General features: G+C 42.1%; 2 protein-coding genes and 1 long non-coding RNA gene across 4 annotated transcripts in view; 1 reads left to right on the plus strand and 2 right to left on the minus strand.

Annotated features, from left to right (window-relative positions):
* Positions 1-3,688: 3,688 nt before the first annotated feature.
* Positions 3,689-7,007, minus strand: LOC106572325 (uncharacterized). Its single transcript, XR_001321104.3, has 2 exons — positions 4,840-7,007; positions 3,689-4,399 (listed from the first exon to the last, which is right to left on the minus strand). It is a non-coding gene; the product is annotated as an uncharacterized LOC106572325 (long non-coding RNA).
* A 1,412-nt stretch (positions 7,008-8,419) lies between these two features.
* LOC106572324 (E3 ubiquitin-protein ligase TRIM35-like) lies at positions 8,420-11,391 on the plus strand. Its single transcript, XM_082962078.1, has one exon. The coding sequence runs from the start codon at positions 8,641-8,643 to the stop codon at positions 9,922-9,924; it is 1,284 nt and encodes a 427-aa protein (XP_082818204.1). The 5' UTR covers positions 8,420-8,640; the 3' UTR covers positions 9,925-11,391.
* Positions 11,392-13,669: 2,278 nt separating this feature from the next.
* The window catches only part of LOC100380856 (TOX high mobility group box family member 2), a 138,669-nt gene continuing 128,288 nt past the window's right edge, over positions 13,670-24,050 (minus strand). For both annotated transcript variants that reach the window (XM_014146043.3, XM_014146042.3), the window contains 4 exons: positions 18,052-18,132; positions 16,067-16,438; positions 15,567-15,703; positions 13,670-15,142 (listed from right to left, as the gene is read on the minus strand). In XM_014146043.3, coding sequence (XP_014001518.1) covers positions 15,100-15,142; positions 15,567-15,703; positions 16,067-16,438; positions 18,052-18,132 — 633 coding nt within the window. In that variant the 3' untranslated portion in view covers positions 13,670-15,099. The remainder of the gene's footprint in view (positions 15,143-15,566; positions 15,704-16,066; positions 16,439-18,051; positions 18,133-24,050) is intronic.

Below are 24,050 nucleotides of genomic sequence, written 5' to 3' on the forward strand. Positions count from 1 at the left end.
GGGCTATATAGATAGTAGGCTATATAGGTGGTGTGCCGAAGCCTTTAAACATGAAGTTGATCGATCCCCGTCGAGGGAGGAGCAAATTTTTTGTACATGACAGTAGAACATTCTTATGATGACTATAAAATTTGTTGGCACCTTCAATTCTTGCACATTTTCTCATAAAAAGTATATTTCAACACTCCGCCGCTGAGGCAAATTTGCCGAACTACTAAACTTGGAACCAATCAGAACTCCTCCCCCTCTTGATGAAGGCAGCCAACGGCCTGCTTCTATCTACAACGTAAACACAGCCTATTGTGAAAACGCAAGCTGCTGTCTGATGAAGAGAAGCAGATATAGCTAGCTAGCTCCTAGACTAAAATATCATAAATATCTGTTTTCGAGTGCACTTGAAATATGCAACATGCAATACGAATGGTCTTGATCATATGAAGAGGTAACTCCGTTGACCATTCAGCCAATGTATTGAAAGCTAGCCAATGTTACAGAGTAGCCAGCTAGCTACTGTAAATGTCAATTTGTGTTTCGTTAGCTATCTCTCAGTGAATTCAATTGTTGAATCATGTTTTGGCATATTAAATGTCTAATTTCAAGTATTTAGCTGCAGGCTTAAAGAAACATTCAATATACTTTGCATGGTAACACAAATAAAAGCATGTGGATAGAAGGATGTGTGTATGCTAGAATGGAGGCTTAAAAACAACAGCTGCATATGCATATTAGCCTATACTTATGGCATAGCTACACATATAGCATAACTTGCAATACAATCTTCTCTAAAAGTTGAAAAATGTGCTCTGCAATGAGAACAAGAGTTCGATTTCTAAACCAGATGAGTTCTCAAATAGCAGATAATGTTGGATGCATTGGAATATAAGGTATATGGAGAATGATAAATCAAATCAAATAACATTTTATTGGTCACATACACGCGTTTAGCAGATGTTATTGTGGGTGTAGCGAAACTCTCGTGTTTCTAGCTCCGACAGTGCAGTAATATCTAACAAGTAATATCTAACAATTTTACAACATATACCCAATACACACACATCTAAGTAAAGGAATGGAATTAAGAATATATAAATATATGGACTCCACTTTGTCTCTATACTGGCGTTTTTCGTGTTTGATTGCCATGCGGAGAGAATAACTACACTGTTTGTATTCTGCCATATTCCTAGTCACCTTGTCATGGTTAAATGCGATGGTTTGCGTTTTCAGTTTGGGGGAATGCTGCCATCTATCCACATTTTCTGGTTAGGGTAGGTTTTAATAGTCACAGTGGGTAGAACATCTCCTATACACTTCCTGATAAACTCAGTCACCGTATCAGTATATTCGTCGGTGTTATTATCGGAGGCTACCCGGAACATATCCCAGTCCGCGTGATCAAAACAATCTTGAAGCATGGATTCCGATTGGTCAGACCAGTGTTGAATAGTCCTTAGAACAGGTACTTCCTGTTTGAGTTTCTGTCAATAGGAAGGGAGGAGGTTGAAGTAGCAGTGGTAGAGTGTTTTAGCAGCAAGAGTACTACAGTCAATGTGTTGATATAACTTCAGCAGCCTTTTTCTCAAAATTACTTTGTTGAAATCCCCAGCTACAATAAATGTGGCCTCAGGATATGTGGTTTCCAGTTTGCATAAAGTCCAGTGAGGTTTTTTGAGGGCCGTCGTGGTATAGGCTTGAGGGGGCATATACACAGCTGTAACTATAACCGAAGAGAATTCTCTTGGGATATAATACGGTCGGCATTTGATTGTGAGGTATTCTAGGTCGGGTGATTCTAGGTCGAGTTCCTGTATGTTATCACAATCCCACCATGAGTCGTTAATCATGAAATATAAACCCCCGCCCTTCTTCTTCCCGGAAACATATTTATTCCTGTCTGCGCGATGAACTGAGAACCCAACTGGCTGGACGGACTCAGACAGTATATCCCAAGAGAGCCATGTTTCGGTGAAACAGAGAATGTTACAATCCCTGATGTCTCTCTGGAAAGAAATCCTCACCCTGAGCTCGTCAACTTTATTATCCAGAGACTGAACATTAGCGAGTTATACTCATAAGCGGTCGGTGGTGTGCGCGCTTCCTAAGTCAAACTAGAAGACCACTCCGAGTACCTCTCCTCTGCTGGCGGTGTTTTGGGTCGGCCTCTGGAATCAGTTCAATTTCCCTGGGGAGTGCGAACAAATGATCAGATTCGGGAAAGTCTTATTCCTGGTCGTAATACTGGTAGTGCTGGTGAGTTACTGTCGCTCTGATATCCAATAGTTCTTCCCAGCTGTATGTAATAACACAACAAATGTTCTGGGCTAGTAATGTAAGAAATATATATATATTTTTTAAATACTGCAAAGTTTCCTAAGAGCTAGAAGCACGGCAGTGCTCTCTGTCGGCAACATTTTGACCTTGATAAAGAGCCTGTAGTAGGATTATAGAAAAATCAGTTGGGAAATGAACGTTTTAGTATCAAAGAAGGCTACTAAATGTTCAGTGAATGTGAGTATATTTAAGTGGTTTAAATTATTTAAAAACTTTCCTATGAACCTTCTAAATGTTGACGGAGCCAAAATCTTGCCAATCCATTCATTATTCTACTAACTATGACTGAGTGTAAGACATGTTTTCCATAATGTACATTTCATGCATATACAGTGCATTCTGAAAGTATTTAGACCCCTTGACTTTTTCAACATTTTGTTACGTTGATTAATAGTTTTTTTCCCCCTCAATCTACACACAATACCCCATAATGACAAAGCACAAACAGGTTTTTAAAATTTTAAAACTGAAAATATATTTACATAAGTATTCAGACCCTTTACTCAGTACTTTGTTGAAGCACCTTTGGTAGCGATTACAGCCTCGAGTCTTCTTGGGTATGATGCTACAAGCTTGGCACACCTGTATTTGGGGAGTTTCTCCCATTCTTCTCTGCAGATCGTCTTAAGCTTTGTCCGGTTGGATGGAGGAGCGTTTTCAGGTCTCTCCAAAGATTTTCAATCGAGTTCAAGTCCAGGCTCTGGCTGGGCCACTCAAAGACATTCAGAGACTTGTCCCCGAAACTACTCCTGCGTTGTCTTGTCTGTGTACTTAGGGACGTTGTCCTGTTGGAAGGTCAACCTTAGCACCAGTCTGAGGTCCTGAGTGCTCTGGATCTCTCTGTACTTTGTTCTGTTCATCTTTCCCTGAATCTTGACTAGTCTCCCAGTCCCTGCCGCTGATAAACATCCCCACAGTATGATGCTGCCACCACCATGCTTCACCATAGGGATGGTGCCAGGTATCCTCCAGATGTGACGCTTAGCATTCAAGTCAAAGAGTTAAATCTTGGTTTCATCAGACCAGAGAATGTTGTTTAGGTGCCTTTTGGCAAAATCCAAGCGGCTGTCATGTACCTTTTACGGAGGACTGGCCTCTGTCTGGCCACTCTACCATAAAGGCTGAGTCTCATAGCAAAGGGTCTGAATACTTATGTAAATAAGGTCTTTGTTTTTTATTTGTAATACATTTGTTTTCCCTTTGTCCTTATGGGGTATTGTGTGTAGATTGATTTAAAAGAAAAATCAAATCTATTTTAGAATAAGAGCATATGGCTCCCCCCCACAAAATGTGGAAAGACAAAGGGTCTGAACTTTCCAAATGCACTGTACATTCAAACAAAGAGCACCATCACGAATAGTGTTTCACCATTTATTGAGTAAGGAGACAATAGCAAAGGTATTTCAAGTATCTAAATATAGTATAACCTACAGTACCAATCAATATTTTTCAAGTGGGCACAATCTTACAGTCCAGTAATGAGAGCGTTACCATCTATGCCAAAAGCCTGAGCCTCTGAAGGAGACATATCAATGCATGCTTCAGTATTCCTCCTTCTCTCCAGGAGCATTTGTGTGCGCAGACCCCATAGGCATATCAAAAGTATCCCACCCTGGTCAGCAATGTAGAGAGACATTTACATTACAGATTTATCACCTAGTCAGCTCAGGGATTCAAACCAGCAACCTTTCGATTACTGGCCCAATGCTCTTAACCGCTACCTGCCACCCTAACACTGTAAAACAACCCACAAAGAAAAGAAAACAGGCAAATGCAATGTCTAAATCATGACGACAGGGCTAGTTCAAACTGCAGGACTTGGTGAATAGATCATAGGAGACAAAAGTGAGAGACAATGAATAAATATGCTCAACCAAGCACATGTATCTGCAATGGGTGTTCTTCAATTCTAAAATGCACTAGACTAAGACAATATGTGGTCCCAATGTCTAAATAGTGACAGCAGGGTTAGTTCAAACTGCAGTCGGATGGTTCTCACAGGTGAACGAGTCAGCCCATGCTTGGTGAATAGCACTTGGATGATATCTGGGAGCAGGACACAGGAAAGCTGAATAGGTCATGTGAGACAAAAGTGAGAGACAAGAATTAATCAAATAAATCACAGCAAAGGAATGTCATTTGTAGCTTGAAAATGAACATCCTGAAAGCTCTGCAATCATCGTACTCCAACTATTGACAGGGATAATGTGTTATTTCTTATTTGTCAGAATGAATACAATAAGTGGGTCCTGCCTTGATGACTGTAGTAGATTTATACTACTTGTCCTATAGATTTTTGTAGTCCTAAATTATTACTTGGAATAATCTGAAAGCTAAAGCGATCATTGTCCCGGAATGACACGCTAGCTCGTTATAATGCTTTCTAGCTAACTAGCTACATTACTAAGGTTGCTGTGTTCTAAGTTGAGTCATTTTACAGCTTGCACTGATGGTATCATGTTTCTATAACTAAATAGCTAGTTAGATAAAAATTAAATAAGACTTTACCTGATAGCAGTTTGATGAACGGAGATCACCAGTCTACTACCTTAGATACGGATAACGTGATCAGCAGAGATAGTACCATGGATAGTACACACGTTTTGATAGGTTTACATTTTAGTAGTCGGCGGCATTTGCCTGTCCATCTAGCGAACATAACATTTGCAAGAATTGACATTGCCAACAAACTGAAATATTTTCAGAATAAATAAATATACACAATATGTAAAAACCAGCTCCTCCCTCCACAGAGATCGATCATCTCGAAAACTTAAGCAGACAGCTTCCTACTGCCAATCACCTAATAGTGAACAGAACACCCACATCAAACACATTGATCAAACCACACCCCCAAGACAACTCCCGTTTGTTTCTTCTTCAATAAGGTTTAACAGCAGTTGGCATCCAATAAATGTTGTATTACCATCACCTACTAGACTGGAGTATAACTCCCTTATATGTTTCTTAAAAAAATAAACTATATCAACAAATACCCTACCATCTAATCCTACACTCACTAAAACCCACCACCCTACTCCACTATTTAAATCAATCTAGTCCTCCCTTAGGCCAACAGCCTGAAAGGACGGGACACCAGCACTCAACACACCTGTAACGACCGTCTGAAAGAGTAGACCAAGGCGCAGCGTGGTTAGTGCTCATCATGAAATTTATTTGAATGAACACTGAATCAAAAAACCAAAGTGCAACAGCTAAATAGTTCTGTCAGGTAACAAATGACTAAACAGAAAATAACCACCCACAAAACCCAAAGGAAAACAGGCTGCCTAAGTATGGCTCCCAATCAGCAACAACGATATACAGCTGTCCCTGATTGAGAGCCATACCCGGCCGAAACAAAGAAATACCAAACATAGAAAAAAGGACATAGAATGCCCACCCCAACTCACGCCCTGACCAACCAAAATAGAGACATAAAAGGATCTCTAAGGTCAGGGCGTGACAACACCATGTAACTCTTCTGACGTCAAGTCTTGTACACTCAAATACCTCTCTGCAGCTGCCACCACAACCTCAATTTTCTGCGATTTATGTTCCATCCCTGCAGTACAGTTGATAACCATTGCTATAAATGCTAAGAAGAACAATCTTACTGAAGCATATATCACTTGTTGGCCTATCCCTCTGTACTATTACAGATCTACTACTCACACCACTCCTCTCAGGATCCCTCCCCCTTAACCCATCTTCCTCTACTGTCTTCACTGCCTCAGCATACAACAAATTCTGCACTACTCTAACACTGGTAACCTCAACCTGGCTCTCTCACACCGGGCAATTCTGATCCCCAGCTCCATGGGCACCCCTACAATTAACACATACCACAACTTTCCCCAATGCTACACATTCCTTTGTCTCATGCCCATAAGCTTGACACCTGTAACGACGTAATGTATTCGACACAAAAGCTCGTACGGGATAACTTCTATATCCAAACATCACTTTGTCAAGCAAAGACTCAACATCAAAACTTGAAAGAACAGATGACTCTTGTTTCAACACTCATGCCACTATGTCTGCGTCGCAACCAAAGGACGCGCATCAAACACTGGGAATCTTCCCCTTCAGTTGATAAACTCTCACATTTACTGCTACCCCAGTAATCACTCCTTTCAAAGGCACCCTTTTCTTGAGAGCAAAACAATTCACATCTCGTCCCCATGTTCAAAGCAGAGCGACTGCTCCCTCTGACCAGCAGAAACACATAATTATCACAAGACCACTTCTGGTTACCTTCACTGATTCCACAGCACCCAACTCTGTTTTCACCCACCCTGAAAACACGAATGGATCATCTAAAAAGGCAAGGGTCCACTTTTTCCACAAATGTCACTCCTACCGTCACAGACTCATCTTTATCCTGACCCTCGGTGCAAGCCTCAGGCTCTGAGATCTTCGCCACACTTACCACCTCTGATACTTTGCCGTCATTCACTTCCATTTCTCCCCCTGTCTTTGATCCGGCATACAGCTCACTCTGCTTACACTTCCTACCATTCTTCTATAACAAACCAGCTCCCCTTTTTCCGATTCAAGCTCACCCTCTTCATTCCCTCTCTTTGACCTCTGCCTCTCTTTTTCCCTCCATTCCTCATCCGTATTCCAAGTATCTCCTTATGATAATACTGCACTTCTCCTGACATACATCTTGTTCTTGCCCTCTCAATGGACGCCATTTTCTTAGGCCTAATACATTGGCAGTAAATTGGTTAAATGTACTTTAGTCAGAAACAGTGCAACAAAAGCCCCAAAACTAACACGACTCAGGATATGACCCAGTTGCAAACACAAGAAACAGAAGGTTCAATACAGGCGGGCAAAGGGCAGGTCGAGGACAGGCAGAGGTTCATAACCAGGTCCGAGTTCGACAGGTACAGGGCGGCAGGCAGTCTCATGGGTAGGGCAGGCAGAAGTTTGTAAGCAGGTCAGAGTCAGATAAGTACAGGACAGCATGCAGGCTCGGGGTTAGGGCAGGCAGAAATGGTCGGAACCGTGACAACTAGCAACTATAGCAATAGGAGTACGGAAAAACATGCTAGTAGGTTTGACGAGACAACAGACAAACAGAAAACGCAGGTATAAATGCACAGGGGATAATGGAGAAAATGGGAGACACCTGGAGGGGGGTGGAGACAAGCACAAGATAGATCAGGATGTGACAAAACGTGTGCTATCCGACGGGCAAGTACAAAAGCAAACCTCCCGGTTGTTCTGGAGAGGTCTCCAACGAGCACTACTTAAACTCTAGATTGGCTTCTACTGTAGCATTTCTTAATGTGGAGGTGAAAAAACGAAGCCAAAATCAGCGAGTTCAGCCCCCTGAGCAAACATTTGATAGTTGTAGCTGGCAGTAATTTACTAACCTTGGCTTCATGCCTGAACAGACAACACACTCTAGGTGGCGGTATGCACCTTTCAGTTTGTTTACCGACTGTTAATAAACTTATAGAACTAGAAGAAGAAGAAATTGACTACTGTACTTTAAAACGGAGATTGCCCTCAATGGCACTGCTCACGATGTCACAAGTGCCATAATGGAAAATATGTGGCATCTATCCAACTCTTGGATACACAGCTATGTATGGTGCCACACCTTTCGGCCAAAGGTCTTCCTCAGGCAGCATTAGAAGGTTAATGTGTCACTAGGTAGAGCGTCAACATTACATGATAACGATAACTACAGTATTTTTTTTAAATGTAATCTTTATTTAACTACACAAGTCAGTTAAGAACAAAGTCTTATTGACAATGACAGCCTACCAGGGAACAGTAGGTTAACTGCGTTGTTCAGGGGCAGAACAACAGATTTTTACCTTGTCAGTTCAGGGATTCAATCCAGCAACCTTTCGGTTACTGGCCCAACACTCTAACCACTAGGCTACCTGCCGCCCCGGTATAACAACTATGTATACTATATATAATACAAATAAATAATATAAAGAAAAAGTGTGTGGGTAAATGTATGTGCTGCATAAAGGAAAATAAAGTCAAACATATGAAAGTTTAGCACGACCTAGAAGCCCCTCCCACCCATATCTCACTAGTAGAAAGCTGTCGAAAGTGAAAATAGATTTGTTCCATCAGAAGTCATTACAGAGACTGTTTATAACTGTCACTCTCACTGCGATACACAACTGGAATTTTTCTCCTTACAAATACCAAGAGACTAAACAATTACAAGGAGATATCATCTAAATGGAAAATTCTAAGAGCAGCTGTTAAAAGTGAAGGTTGTAAAGTTGATCAAAGTTTATTGACTGTAGTTTAGTTTCTGGATAATCTACAATGGCAACTCCTGTTCCTGTCCATGAGCTGCTGCTGGACACTTTGGATAGCTTGGTCTCAAGCGAGCTGAAGAGATTTCAGTATCTACTGACTAAGAACATGTTAGATGGCCGGTTTCCTATTCCTAAGGGCTGTCTGGAGAACGCTGGCAGGGAGGACACCGTGGAGAAGATGGTCAATGCCTACAGCCACGAAGGAGCAGTGAAGATCTCACTGAAGATCCTGAGGAAGATGGACCAGAATGATCTTGCTATGAAGCTGGAGACAGGCACTCTAGAAAAGGTGCCAGCACTGAAAAAGACTGCGTTTGATCAAAAGGAAGAACTAAAATCCAATTTAGAGAGTCTTCGAAAGAATCAAGAAACGTACAAAAGCATGGAGGTCCACATTAAGAAGCAACGTGCGGACGCAGAGAGGCAGATGAGGGAGCAGTTTGAAAAGTTCCACCAGTTTCTGAGAGAGGAAGAAGAGGCCAGACTGGTTATGCTCAGGGAGGAAGAGGAGCAGAAGGGCAAGGCTATCGCCAGAGAGATGGAGAGAATTCTCAAGCAGATCTCTTCTCTTGAACAGGACCTGCAGAAAGACGACCGCACATTCCTCATGAGCTACAAATACACCCAGAACAGCACACTGCCGGGTACACAGCAGGTCTCAGGAGGGCTTATCGACATGGCCAAACACCTGGGAAACCTGAAGTTCAGAATGTGGGAGAAGATGAAGGAGATAGTCCAATACACTCCTGTGATTCTGAACCCCAACACTGCAAACCGCTGGCTCTCTGTGTCTGATAATCTGACCAGTGTGAGATTTAATAACATAGGTCAGCAAATCACTGACAACCCAGAGAGGTTCGCACAGTATGCCAAGGTTCTAGGCTCAGAGGGCTTCAGCTCAGGGAAGCACATCTGGGAGGTGGAGGTGGGGGACCATCCTGAGTGGAATCTGGGCGTAGCTAAAGAGACCATTGATAGGAAGGGGGAGATTCTTGCTTCACCAGGTTATGGAATCTGGGCTATACTGAACAGGAATGGTGTGTATCAAAGTGGAAAGGGTGAGCCCCTTGCTTTTGAGAAGCTGAAGAGGATCCGAGTGCAGCTGGACTTCACCAGTGGGGAGGTGTCCTTCTACGACCCCAAAGATATGACACACATCTATACTCATAAAGACACGTTTGCTGAGAGACTGTACCCATACTTTCTTGTTGGACTGGCTGGTGGTGCCAACAACCCTGATATACATATCTGCCAATCAGAGGTGTCTCTGACTGTAATGGCATCTCAGTGAGGTATGTGATCACATCTTACAATCAAAACTTATAAAAATGAATTCAAAGGCTAGAATCTTGTGCAGAAAAAAATACCATTTGGGATAATGATTTGAAATAATGCCTTGAACAGAACAGTAATTGAAGAAAAAAAAATATATATATAAATTATGCTTAGCTAATCCCCGTCTGTGAGACTTGTGATGTTAATTGTAGGGGCTCAATTCAATCCATTTTGCTGAAGTTCAGTGCTATATGAAATTTACAGGTCATTTCCAATTGAGCCGGGATATGCAGCTTTTACCGTGAATGCAGTCTCCGCGATTGCGGAAACATTGCCTTTACATTTCAATCACTCTATAGCGCTGAACTTTAGCGATACGGATTGAATTAAGTCCTAGTTCTGATGTGAATAAAGTTGATTTAAAAGAATTGACCAGAATTCAGACAGTTTGATTGGTTAGTGGCTTTCAGTACGACATGATACACATGCATTCTTATATATTTTTCCCATTGCTGAATTCTAACCTCAGTGTAATAGCACGTTCGATTTCAAGACTGTGCTGCTAACCTCAAAACGTTTGACCTGGGTCATGTTCATTCGATACCAAATGGAAGGAAACGGACTGAAACAGGAAGGGGATACCTGGACTTTTAGTTTTCTGTTGCAATAGGGGCCCTGGACATATACCCCAGCACACTTATCACATTCCTTCCAGAAGATGCCATTAAAGTATAACAAATGGAAGAACAATTCAAATGGAAAGCTCAAATCAGTTAACCTCAGGAAATAGTGAGCACCAATTTACTTTTGTGTTTTTTTCTATTACATTAAAGAGATTCTCTTGTACTTTTGTATGTTCCACGTATGTTCCACGACTTGCCAGTCCTCTTAGTAAAAGTACCTTTAATAGAAAAAGACTCAAGTAAAAGTTAAAGTCACCCAGTAAAATTCCACTTGAGTAAAAGTATTTGGTTTTAAATATACTTAAGTGTCAAAAGTAAATGTAATTGCTAAAATATACTTAAGTATCAAAAGTAAAAGTACAAGTGTAAATAATTTCAAATTCCATATATTAAGCAAACTAGATGGCACCATTTTCATTTTTTTTTAAAAGAAACTACGAATAGCCAGGGGCACACTCCAACACTCAGACATAATTTACAAACAAACCATTTGTGTTCATACCAGATACTCTATGTAGTATAATGTTACAGGCTTTGGTAACAATATCCTACATGTGTTTACACTCAGTGCTCTTCAGAATCTTTGTACAGCATCACTGCTCTTGTCTGAACTATGTATTGATTCATGACTGAAATACAATGCAAATCTATTTTTCTTTCATCAATAGTATTTCATTAATGCTGCCTTTATTGCCAAATGTCATTGATGTAACTGCTAATAAATGCATGACGTATTTTCTGTAAAATGTCCCAAGTGTCATTAGTTATAATATTATAACATTAAAGGGACAGTTCGACGATTTTACAGTATTAGGTGTTATTGTTTAAAAACATGTCCAAAGCTAACACTAGAGGGCACTACATTATCCTGTTTTACGGTTACAGGCTGTGTGTCTGAGAGAAAGAGCAAGAGAGAAAGCGGGAGATTCGGACACATTAGTTTTACACGTTGACAATATTAGGGGTTATTGTTTAAAAACATGTCCAAAGCTAACACTAGAGGGCACTATATTATCATGTTTTACAGTTATAGGCTGTGTGTGTGTCTGAGAGCGAGAGAGAGAGAGAGAGAGAGAGAGAGAGAGAGAGAGAGAGAGAGAGAGAGAGAGAGAGAGAGAGAGAGAGAGAGAGAGAGAGAGAGAGAGAGAGAGAGAGAGAGAGAGAGAGAGAGAGAGAGAGAGAGAGAGAGAGAGAGAGAATATTTTTGCAGAATTCTGCATGCAGTCTCAATTTGGTTTTTGTCCCATTTTGTGAATTCTTGGTTGGTGAGCGGACCCCAGACTTCACAACCATAAAAGGCAATGGGTTCTATAACTAATTTTTAGCCAGATCCTAGTTGGTATGTCAAATTTTATGTTCCTTTTGATGGGTAAAAATATCCTCTGTGTACAATGTAAAACACCAAATAATGCATGCAGAGCAGAATTAGGCCGATATTGCTAATTATCAAAATCCAGAAAAGAGCTGTTAAATTCTACAACCACCTAAAAGGAAGCATTTCCAAAACCTTCCATAACAAAGCCATTACCTACAGAGAGATGAACCTGGAGAAGAGTCCCCTAAGCAAGCTGGTCCTGGGGTCCCCTAAGCAAGCTGGTCCTCTCTTCACAAACACAAACAGACCCCACAGAGCCCCAGGACAGCAACACAATTAGAAAACAAAAATATAATTGCTTGACATATTGGAAAGAATTAACAAAAAAACGGAGCAAACTAGAGTGCTATTTGGCCCTAAACAGAGAGTACACAGTGACAGAAAACCTGACTACAGTGACTGACCCATATTTAAGGAACCCGTTGACTATGTACAGACTCAGTGAGCATAGCCTTGCTATTGTGAAAGGCTGCCGTAGGCAGACCTGTCTCTCAAGAGAAGACATGCTATGTGCACACTGCCCACACAAAATGAGATGGAAACTGAGCTGCACTTCCTAACCTCCTGCCAAATGTATGACCATATTAGAGACATATATTTCCCTCAGATTACACAGACCCACAAAGAATTCAAAAACAAACTCAATTTTGATAAACTCCCATATCTATTGGGTGAAATACCACAGTGTGCCATTCACAGCAGCAATATTTGTGACCTGTTGCCACAAGAAAAGGTCAACCAAGGAAGAACAAACACCATACAACCCATATTTATGTTGATTTATATTCCCTTTTGTACTTTAACTATTTGCACATAATATGACATTTGAGATGTCTTTATTCTTTTGGAATTTTTGTGAGTGTAATGTTTACTATACATTTTTTTATTGTTTATTTCACTTTTGTTTATTATCTATTTCATTTGCTTTGGCAATGTAATCATATGTTTCCCATGCCAATAAAGCCCTTAAATTGACAATTGAATTGAGAGAGAGAGAGTGAGAGAGAGAGAGAGAGAGTGAGAGAACGAGAGAGATTTGGACACATTAGTTTTACCCATTGACAGTATTAGGTGTTATTGTTTAAAAACATGTCCTAAGCTAACACTAGAGGGCACTATATTGTCATGTTTTACGGTTATATGTTCCGTGTGTGTCTGAGAGAGAGAGAGAGAGAGAGAGAGAGAGAGAGAGAGAGAGAGAGAGAGAGAGAGAGAGAGAGCGATAGAGAGAGAGAGGTTGGAGGGGGGAGGGATGATAGATTAAATGTATTTTCTAACTCTAATCCATCTGTGAAATTCATAAGTGAGAGCCTGTGTTTTTTTAACTTTCAGCTAGGCCTAGCACTGCATCAACTCTTATAGTCTTCTCATTTTCATAGTCTAACCTGATGAAAATGAAAACATGCTAAGCGAACAAAGACATCTACATTGGTTCAGACAACTAGCAGCTAAATAACTGATATGTGCACATAACAAAACATACAGGATTGGTATAAGCATTGGTTGGAAGAAGTTTCCACCATTGTAAAATCCTCACGAGAAAGTGTGCAAATGCACACATCTCAGAAGGGTGAAAAATTTGGACTCGGCCTATCACGTGAGGCTGCCAAGCCTTGAGACCAACTATCCTTTCACTCGCTAGCCTCACCATGTAAATGTGATAAACCTAATAAGAACATGTAAATATAAGCAGAGGCAAACAGTTTAGTTTCCACTTAATGTTGTTTTATTTCACACAAAAGAAAACAAAAGAAGCATTGCAACACAGAATTAAACAAATGCTGACAAAAAGTCAATGCACCAGCAACAAGTGATGTACAAATAATAATTATTCAAATTACCATGGAAATTAATAATAATAATGCACCCTGATGAAAACAAGCCAAAACATAACTTCATATCATTCATAAATAGATTAGAAATCTGTCAACCGAATTAAATAGCATTACTATATTGTGAAACATGTTCTTCAACTAAAGGAAATGGGTTCTCTCATTGCTGTCTTTTCAAATAAAAGAAGTACTTTTGGCAGGTTTGTGCACAAATTAAATATCTACCTGGCAACCATACCATAGAAACTTAAATTGTGCTACAGTGAAAAACTAAAATGTTTTAAGAATTAAATGCATTATTTATTTTTTTCACAACAAATTATAAAGATAAAATCAACACAATTCTAAAACACCTAATGAAACTAGTCAAAAACTTTAAAACCCACTGTTATGTTTTTATCTTTAGTAACATTTCACATTTAGCAAGTGGTAATGGGGAGTGGGGGGGGCATGGTCCGCTGGACCAGGAGAGGTTTAAACTAAGGGAGAGGTTTCACCTTTGACCTCTTCAGTCCAGTAACATCCTGAGGCCAGTGCAGAGGGTGTCCAAAATGGCTCCCTATTCCTCATCTAGTGCACTACTTTTGACTAGAGTAGTGCCCTAGATAGGGAATAGGGTACCATTTCAGACGCAGACACTCTCTCTCAGAGAGCCCCCAATAACAACTGGGGAACTGAATCATTTGCAGTCTTTGTATTTCTCTCTTCATTAGAGAGGAGTTAGCCTGGTCCCAGATCTGTTTGTGCTGTCTTGCCAACTTATATGGCCATTGTCACCATTGGAGTTGAAAAGACAGCACAAACAGATCTGGGATCAGATTTAGTGTGTGTTCCCTCACTGAATCCAGCCCGCACAAGAATCACATAACCAGACAAAATAATGTAAAAAGCAAGGGGACTGCGGTTAGATACACACATCTGGGCATTGGGGGCCAGGTTCCATCTTGGTAGATATTTACAATCACTCTGAGAAAAGAAAAATGGGACACTTGTCTTTCTCCCCTCCAGACCTACAACGACCCCTTTGTCAAAACAAAGACAGACATTTTTTGGGGGGGGTTCGTGTATAGTATGTTGATGTGAGCTTAAAGCTCAACCCCCCACAAAATGGAACGTTCATGGAAAAAATAAGCAAGGCTCCTGTCCAGTCTAAGTGCTTGGAAAAAAGGTGAAGTAGTAGCAGTCTTTGGGATTTTAAAAATCCTTCAGAAAAAAACAAGCTGGAGGAAAAAGATACATTGACGTTGTTAATGAATGTTGGAAAACTCCCTGGAGTCTTGACTTTTGGAGGTCCACCAGCTTCAAGTGAGGTAGAGAGGCTTGTCCCGAACTCCCATGCCACTGCTGATGAAGAGAACAAAGAGAAGATGCTGTCAAAACAGGCAAATGTTGGTCCAGAAACCAATGCATTGAATGACAGTCTGAAAACTATTTATTCAATTCTGTATTATTTATTTGGTGGCAAAGTAGTTGTGTGTCACTTGCATAGCAGTGGAAGTGAATGAACAGTGACATTGCATGATCTTGTGCTGGAAGAATGCATGCATGCTCAAATGCCTACGTTCCATATAACAATGTGTACTAAGTCAAACAAAGGGAAACTTCATTGGATGTCACACTTTCTCACAGTGTAGGGAAAAGTGTTATTTCACTACTACCACTTTTGAATAAACAGTACGACTCAGCCTCAAGCCTCACTCATCTGGCAAAGCACTGTTGATAAAACTGTTCCTCGTCCCAGTATACTAGGTTATCACGACGTGCTCACCTGCAGTGGTTGGGCCCACAGTCCCGGTTGCAGTACTCGCCATCCCAGTCGGGCTTCTGTCCATGCCCTGGGTTGGGCGCCCCCGGAGACTGAGACCCACCCACACTGTTCTGGTAGTCCTGAATGTGAGAGAACCCCTGGAGCAGAAGGGGAAACAGAAGAGTGCTCTCTTAAAAACCACTACCATTTCAAATGTTCCAATGTGGTTGGAGTGCCCAATAGGAAGAGGTTCACGTTCACTGCAGGCAATGGGGTAATGCTCAATTTACTTTAAGTTGGGGAGTAAGTGGACACTGGCTTCATTTCGAATTGATCCCTAACTCTGGTGCAGATCTAGGATCAGAATGGATCTTTAAGGTTTTTCCTATTATTAATAATAGTCCAATCACCCGGTGTTATGAGATCCTTAAGGCAAACATTATATCAGTGCTCTATCACCTATTTCAAATGTTTCCACAACACTACAGGACTGAACACTAAAGAACAGAGATAGGACTAACCTGTTGGCTGAGAGGAGGTGAGTGCAGAGACCCCTGGAGCCCCATTGAGTGCGACTGGACCTGCTGCATGCGCAGAGAGCTCTGGTGCAGGGCAAGCTGGGAGGGATGAAGGGGCGGGCTGATCTGGAAGGGGGAGGGGGGAGAGGCACTCATGCTGGGCGGCAGCATCTGGGATTGGCTGAGGGTCCTGGTCAGGGCATGGCGGGGCGGCCCGGCGAAGCTCTGCAGGTCCGACAGGGGGAAGGAGCTGGGGCCCAGACCGTAGGGGGAGGAGGGCTGCGGAGGCATGCTGTACAAGGGCTGCTTGGGGGGCAGCATGTGGGAGGGCTGGCTGCTTTGGGCACTTTTTGGTTCGACGGGGTCGTCGTAGGTCTGGAGGGGAGAAACAAAAGAAATAGGAAGCAGGAAGAGTTAGAGAAAGCACAAATAGTTATATGTGTAAATGTGTAAACATTTCATGATTTCATATACTGTTGGAGAGTGGACTCTCCCCCTAAAACTCATCTCTCATCTATGTAATAAATTAGTCAAACACATTCATTCAACTCTTCCCATTATCTTTGACTACAATGGCCACAGCAGAAAGAGACGAGTTTACAAGCCTTAGCCCCAGTCAGTATTATTCAGGATTGTATTCATTAGGGCACAACATAGTAAAACATTTTAACATTTTGCGTGATGCAAAATGTAAACCAATGTTTCTTATTGGACAAGTTCAGATAGTACCTCCCCTATTTTGGCCTGTTTGCTTCCGTGTCGTACCCTAATGAATCCAACCCAGAACTGCCAGGTCATGTATCATGCGACTTATAGGCTCCTTATGTATATCGTGGGTGAATCATTCAGAGCAGGTGCAGCCCTCGTCTTGCCCCCGCCCCCCAACCCAGACCCTATGATGAGCTGTCAGATTGCTTATCTGCACCTATCAGTGTTGATTACAGGGGTAATGGAGCCCATTTGTATGAATTGTGCCACCATATAATGATCAGTGGACACCATGACAGTTGGATGGGAATAGAGAGGGCGTACACACACACACACACACACACACACACACACACACACACACACACACACACACACACACACACACACACACACACACACACACACACACACACACACACACACACACACACACACACACACACACACACACACACACACACACACACAGAGAGGGAAATGAGACTGTGTGCCAGGAGAACAAATGGAATGACAAAAGGAATCTCCCAGACGCTACATTGTGGCCTGTTAACGCGACACGGCACTAAACAATGCAATTCCACCATTCCTTCCTTCCTTCCTATCCATGTTGCTGCACAGGAGATAGGGCGCCATTACTCATAGGCAAAAAGGAGAAAGCCATAAATCTAAATTAGCAGTGAGGTGTCACGCGGAGAAAATGCAACAAAAACCCAATTATGTGTAGTATTGAATTGGATGCACATTCTTGTATAAGCAGTGAAACAGAAGACATGATGGATGCATCAATAACAAGAATAAACCATTAGTTCCATTCATGTGTCTTGTATGAACAGGCATAGCTCAGCTGTGGAGAAACATAGAACTATGTCTGGACAGACCAGATAGAATTAACATTTCATGTAACGACAGACAAAGATATTGGCTCAATGAAATACTGTGTACATATAGGGCATACATGCATACATACATACATACTGTATACACAGGGCATACATACAGTATGCTTCGCAAGCACTAAAATCACTAAACTCCCTTTCTAACAAAGCTTTATAGCTTCATATCTTTTTGTGCATAAGGGAGAGAATAGTATGACCTTCCTCTATCAGAACAACTGTCCCAACCCCCAACCTATGGAAATAAGGTATTGTCCCTATTGTATACAGTATTGTTGCAACACCCCACCTCCACTCTTCTTTAGCCCCTCCCCCGCCATTACCCAAGATTTTCCATCCAATCCATCATCACTCTAAGCAAGCCTGGTGTGTCATAAGTGTTACCTTGGAAACCAGACTCGCTCTGTATGTGGCAAGGGCTTTCAGGTACTCTTTCTTGGCCGCCTCGGTTCTCCTCTTGTACGCCTGGAAATCAAAGAAGAAGAGGTCTACACAGACACACTCACAAATGTTTCCCTTTCCATACATCATTTCAAGAGGTCTTCCTCCACAGTCATTTAGCAGACGCTCTCATCCAAAGCAATTAGGGTTAAGTGCCTTGCTCAAGGGAACAGACAGATTTCTCACCCTGTCGGCTCAGGGATTTGAACCAACGATCTTTCAGGTATGGGCCTAACGCTCTTAACCGCGAGGCTACCTGCCGCCCACACATCATTTATATAGAAGAAAAATGTACTTGAACTCTCCATAATTTTAGCGCTACAACAGACATTGCATCATACACTCAAAACGTTTGTGCAAATCAAAAAATGTCTAAATGTGGCCAATGCTTTCGTGCTCCAATCAAGTGCATCAGTTATGTTTTAAATCATATTGTGTATGTATGTGTGTATGTGTGTGCGTGTGTGTGCGCGTGCGTGTGGTGTGCACCCACGTGCGTGCACATGCATGCCTGTGTGTGTACATTTTTGTGTGCATGCGTGCATGCACATGCGTGCCTGTGTATGCATGTATGTGTGAGTGTGTGTGTGCGCATGTTGGTCTGTGTGTATGTTGAGGGGGGTTGTAAATAACAAGCCCAGTAAGCCCCAGGAGAGGAGAGTTGTGGGGTAGATGGAACTTAAGCCCTAATGCACCATTGGTAGGTAAACCACCACAATCATTGGAAAACAAACTGAACGATCTAGGATTAAGACTATCCCAGCAACGATACATTAAAAACTGTAATATATTATGTTTCACTGAGACGTGGCTAAACGACGACACGGATAATATAGAACTGGCTGGCTTCTCAGTGCATCGGCGGGACAGAGCAGCTACGTCTGGTAAAACGAGGGGAGGGGGTGTGTGTTTATTTGTCAATAACTGCTGGTGCAGTCTAATATTAAAGAAGTCTCGAGGTATTGCTCGCCTGAGGTAGAATACCTCATGATAAGCTGTAGACCACACTATCTACCAAGAGTGTTCTCATCTATATTATTCGTCGATGTCTATTTATCACCACAAACTGATGCTGGCACTAAGACCACACTAAACGAGCTGTATAAGGCCATAAGCAAACAAGAAAATGCTCATCCAGAAGCGGCGCTCCTAGTGACCGGGGAATTTAATGCAGGCAAACTTAAATCCGTTTTACCTAATTTCTACCAGCATGTCACATGTGCAACCAGAGGTGAAAAAAACTCTAAACCACCTTTACACCACATACAGAGACACATACAAAGCTCTCCCTCACCCTCCATTTGGCAAATCTGACCATAATTCTATCCTCCTGATTCTTACAAACAAAAACTAAAGCAGGAAGTACCAGTTACTTGCTCAATATGGAAGTGGTCAGATGACGAGGATGCTACACTACAGGACTGTTTTGCTAGCACAGACTGGAATATGTTCTGGGATTCATCCAATGGCATTGAGGAGTATACCACCTCAGTCACTGGCTTCATCAATAAGTGTATTAACGACATCGTCCCCACAGTGACCGTACGTACATATCCCAACCAGAAGCCATGGATTACAGGCAACATCCGCACCGAGGTAAAGGCTAGAGCTGCTGCTTTCCAGGAGCGTGACACGAACCCGGACACTTATAAGAAATCCCGCTATACCCTCAGACGAACCATCAAACAGGCAAAGTGTCAATACAGGACTAAGATTGAATTCCACTACACCGGCTCTGACGCTCGTCGGATGTCGCAGGGCTTGAAAACTAACGGACTTCAAAGGGAAACCCAGCCACGAGCTGCCCAGTGACGTGAGCATACTAAATGAGCTAAATGCCTTTTATGCTCGCTTCGAGGCAAGCAACACTGAGGCATGCATGAGAGCACCAGCTGTTCCGGACGACTGCGTGATCATGCTCTCTGTAGCCGATGTGAGCAAGACCTTTAAACAGGTCAATATTCACAAAGCCGCGGGACCAGACGGATAACTGGGACGTGTGTGCAAAGCATGCGCGGACCAACTGGCAAATGTCTTCACTGACATTTTCAACCTCTCCCTGACCGAGTCTGTAATGCCTACATATTTCAAACAGACCACCATAGTCCCTGTGCCCAAGAAAGTGAAGGTAACCTGCTTAAATGATTACGGTCCCGTAGCACTCATGTCGGTTGCCATGAAGTGCTTTGAAAGGCTGGTGAATGCTCACATCAACACCATCATGCCGGAAACCCTAGACCCACTCCAATTCGCATACCACCCCAACAGATTAACAGATGACAAAATCTCAATGGCACTCCACACTGCCCTTTCCCACCTGGACAAAAGGAACACCTATATAAGAATGCTGTTCAGTGACTACAGCTCAGCGTTCAACACCATAGTAGCCACAAAGCTCATCACTAAGCTAAGGACCCTGGGACTAAACACCTCCCTCTGCAACTGGATCCTGGACATCCTGATGGGCCGCCGCCAGGTGGTGAGGGTAGGCGACGACACATCTGCCACGCTGATCCTCAACACCGGGGCCCATCCTGTACTCCCTGTTCACCCATGATTGTGTGGCCAAGCACGACTCCAACACCATCATTAAGTTTGCTGATGACACAACAGTGGTAGGCCTGATCACCGACAATGATGAGACAGCCTATAGGGAGGAGTGTGGTGCCAGGACAACAACCTCTCCCTCAACGTGAGCAAGACAAAGGAGCTGATCGTAGACTATAGGAAAAGGAGGGCCGAACAGGCCCCCATTAACATTGACGGGGCTGAAGTGGAGCGGGTCAAGAGTTCCTTGGTGTCCACATCAATAACGAACTATAATGGTCCAAACACAACAAGACAGTTGTAAAGAGGGCACGACAACACCTTTTTCCCTTGAGGAGACTGGAAAGATTTAGCATGGGTCCCCAGATCCTCAAAAAGTTCTACAGCTGCACCATCGAGAACATTCTGACCGGTTGCATCACTGCCTGGAATGGCAACTGCTCAACATCTGACCGCAAGGCACTACAAAGGGTAGTATGTACGGCCCAGTACATCACTGGGGCCAAGCTTCCTGACATTCAGGACCTATATACTAGGCGGTGTCAGAGGAAGGCCCAAAAAATTGTCAAAGACTCCAGTCACCCTAGTCATAGACTGTTCTCTCTGCTACCGCACGGCAAGCAGTACCGGAGTGCCAAGTCTAGGACCAAAAGGCTCCTTAACAGCTTCTACCCTCAAGCCATAAGACTGCTGAACAATCAAATGGCGACCCGGACTATTTACATCCACCCCCACCCCCCCTTTGTTTTAACATTGCTGCTACTCGCTGTTTATTATCTATGCATAGTCACTTTACAAATTACCCCGACTAACCTGTACCCCCGCACATTGACTCGGTACCGGTACCCCCTGTATATAGCCTCGTTATTGTAATGTAATTTTCTTGTGTTACTTTTTTATTTACATTTTTCTCCTTTAGTCTTTTTAGTAAATATTTTCTTAACTCTATTTCTTGTACTGCATTGTTGGTTAAGGGCCTGTAAGTAAGCATTTCACGGTAAGGTCTACACCTGTTGTATTCGGCGCATGTGACAAATACAATTTGATTTGATTTGATTTACAGTGAATACATCATAATGCATTTAAATTCCAGATGGAGCAGCATGGCAGCATTTTGATTGACAGCTGACTCTACAATGCATACAAATAAACACATACAGCATCTGTGGCTCAACAAAAATGAGCTGATTAAGAATTTGAGCAGAAATTATATTGTTACAGTATCGGTGCAAGATAGAGTTTTCTAGTCATAGGACATGAAAGAGAGGGAGCTAAATTATAACAAGAAGATATTTCATAAGGGTCTGATTGCAATTTGTGTTTTAGGGTTATTTTAGCTGTGTGGCCTTAATGTTCAAAGTTGTAAGTAGAAATACACACGCAATGCTTTGGTTGGAAAATCTTTTGTTGTAGTGCGCACACATAACAACTTTATTGTCCATGTTACAGCGAACAACGTAAATGTGGCTTCTTCGCCGTTGAGACGAGCACAGGTTCAAACTGCAGTGCCCCTGGATGGAGAGCATATTGTGGTGTTAAAGGCCTTGCTCAAGGGCCCAACGGTAGGGGGATGTCTTTAGGATGTGAACCCAGCAGCCCTCCAGTTGCCTGGTCAATTCCTACCTTTATTCCATGACATGAATGATGCAATATCATTCATAACTACATTCATAACTTTCATTCATAACAACTGATGCTTTGAAGACCTTGCCTAGATACTTGCGGACGGACCTAGAGAGCACCAATGGTCATTTATTTATGTTCAGTTTTACGTAGAATATTTGGTTATGGGTTAATTTATCACACCTCCCTGATAGCTAGTATTCCTAAATTACATTTTGACACAATAACTATATTACTAAAGACTAACGAGACCAAATGCATGGTGAAAGGTAACATCTTCATCTAAATCCCTTAAATAAACTTCTTATTTTAGCAATTGCTTTTGAGACTGATGGGTGGAGAAGAAGATTAACAATACAGCTTATTTTCCTTAATAGACTGATACAGATACCGTTCCTTCATAAAGTATTCATAACCCTTGACTTTTTCCACATGTGTATGTGTTACAGTCTGTATTTTAAATGGATCAAATTTTGATTTAAGTGGAATTATGTTTTTAGAGTAAGAAATATATATACAGTGTATATAAAAATTAAAAGCTGAAATGCCGAGTCAATAAGTATTCAACCCCTTTGTTATGGCAAGCCTAAATAAGTTCAGGAGTAAAAATGTGCTTAATAAGTCACAAAATAAGTTGATGGATTCACTCTGTGTGCAATAACCGTGTTTAAACCCATTTAAGAAGGTCATACCAAGGATCCTTTTGCTATTTGATTTAGAATTTTAAGAACCCTTGAAGTATCCCTCCCAAAAAAGATATAACAATTTAAAAGAAAATGTTTCTTTCTGCTATTAGCCCATACAAACACACTGAATAACAGATTCACTACATGGAACAACAGAGTCGCAAAACAAATCAAAAGGAAGTTTGTTCCGAAGTGTCTGTCCTATATCTGAGAGATATAAGAGAGATCAGGAAACATTTGTTATTTTTGGCACTTAACAGTCTCCATATGAAGTGCATTCGGGAAAGTATTCAGACCCCTTGACTTTTTCCACATTTTGTTTTGTTACAGCCTTATTCTAAAATTGATTAAATTGTTTTTTCCCCCCTCACCAATCGTAACATAATACCCCATAATGACAAAGCAAAAACAGTTTATATTTTTCTTGTGCAAATGCATAAAAAAAAAAAAAAAGGAAATATCAAATTTACATAAGTATTCAGACCCTTTACTCAGTACTTTGTTGAAGCACCTTTGGCAGCGATAACAGCCTCGAGTCTTCTTGGGTAAGAATCTACAAGCTTGACACACCTGTATTTGGGGAGTTGCTCCCATTCTTCTCTACAGATCCTCTCAAGCTATGTCAGATTGGATGGGGAGCGTTGCTGAACAGCTATTTTCAGGTCTCTCCAGAGATGTTCGATCGGGCTCAAGTCCAGGCTCTGGCTGGACCACTCAAGGACATTCATACACTTGTCCCGAAACAAATCCTGCGTTGTCTTGGATGTGTGCTTAGGGTTGTTCTCCTGTTGGAAGGTGAACCTTCGCCCCCAGTCTGAGGTCCTGAGCTCTCTGGAGCAGGTTTTCATCAAGGATCTCTCTGTACTTTGCTCCGTTCATCTTTCCCTCGATCCTGACTAGTCTCCCAGTCCCTGCAGCTGAAAAACATCCCCACAGCATGCCGCTGCCACCACCATGCCTCACCGTAGGGATGGTGTCAGGTTTCCTCTAGATGTGACGCTGGCATTCAGGCCAAAGAGTTCAATCTTGGTTTCATCAGGCCAGATAATTTTGTTTCTCATGGTCTGAGTGTCTTTAGGTGCCTTT

Source organism: Salmo salar, chromosome 15 (genome assembly GCF_965601325.2).
Source record: "Salmo salar chromosome 15, fSalSal1, whole genome shotgun sequence".
In the NCBI taxonomy this organism is placed as follows: domain Eukaryota; kingdom Metazoa; phylum Chordata; class Actinopteri; order Salmoniformes; family Salmonidae; genus Salmo; species Salmo salar.

Bases quoted from the DNA above. Each gene is read 5' to 3' on its own strand.
- LOC106572324 (XM_082962078.1), top strand. From the start codon at position 8,641: ATGGCAACTCCTGTTCCTGTCCATGAGCTGCTGCTGGACACTTTGGAT.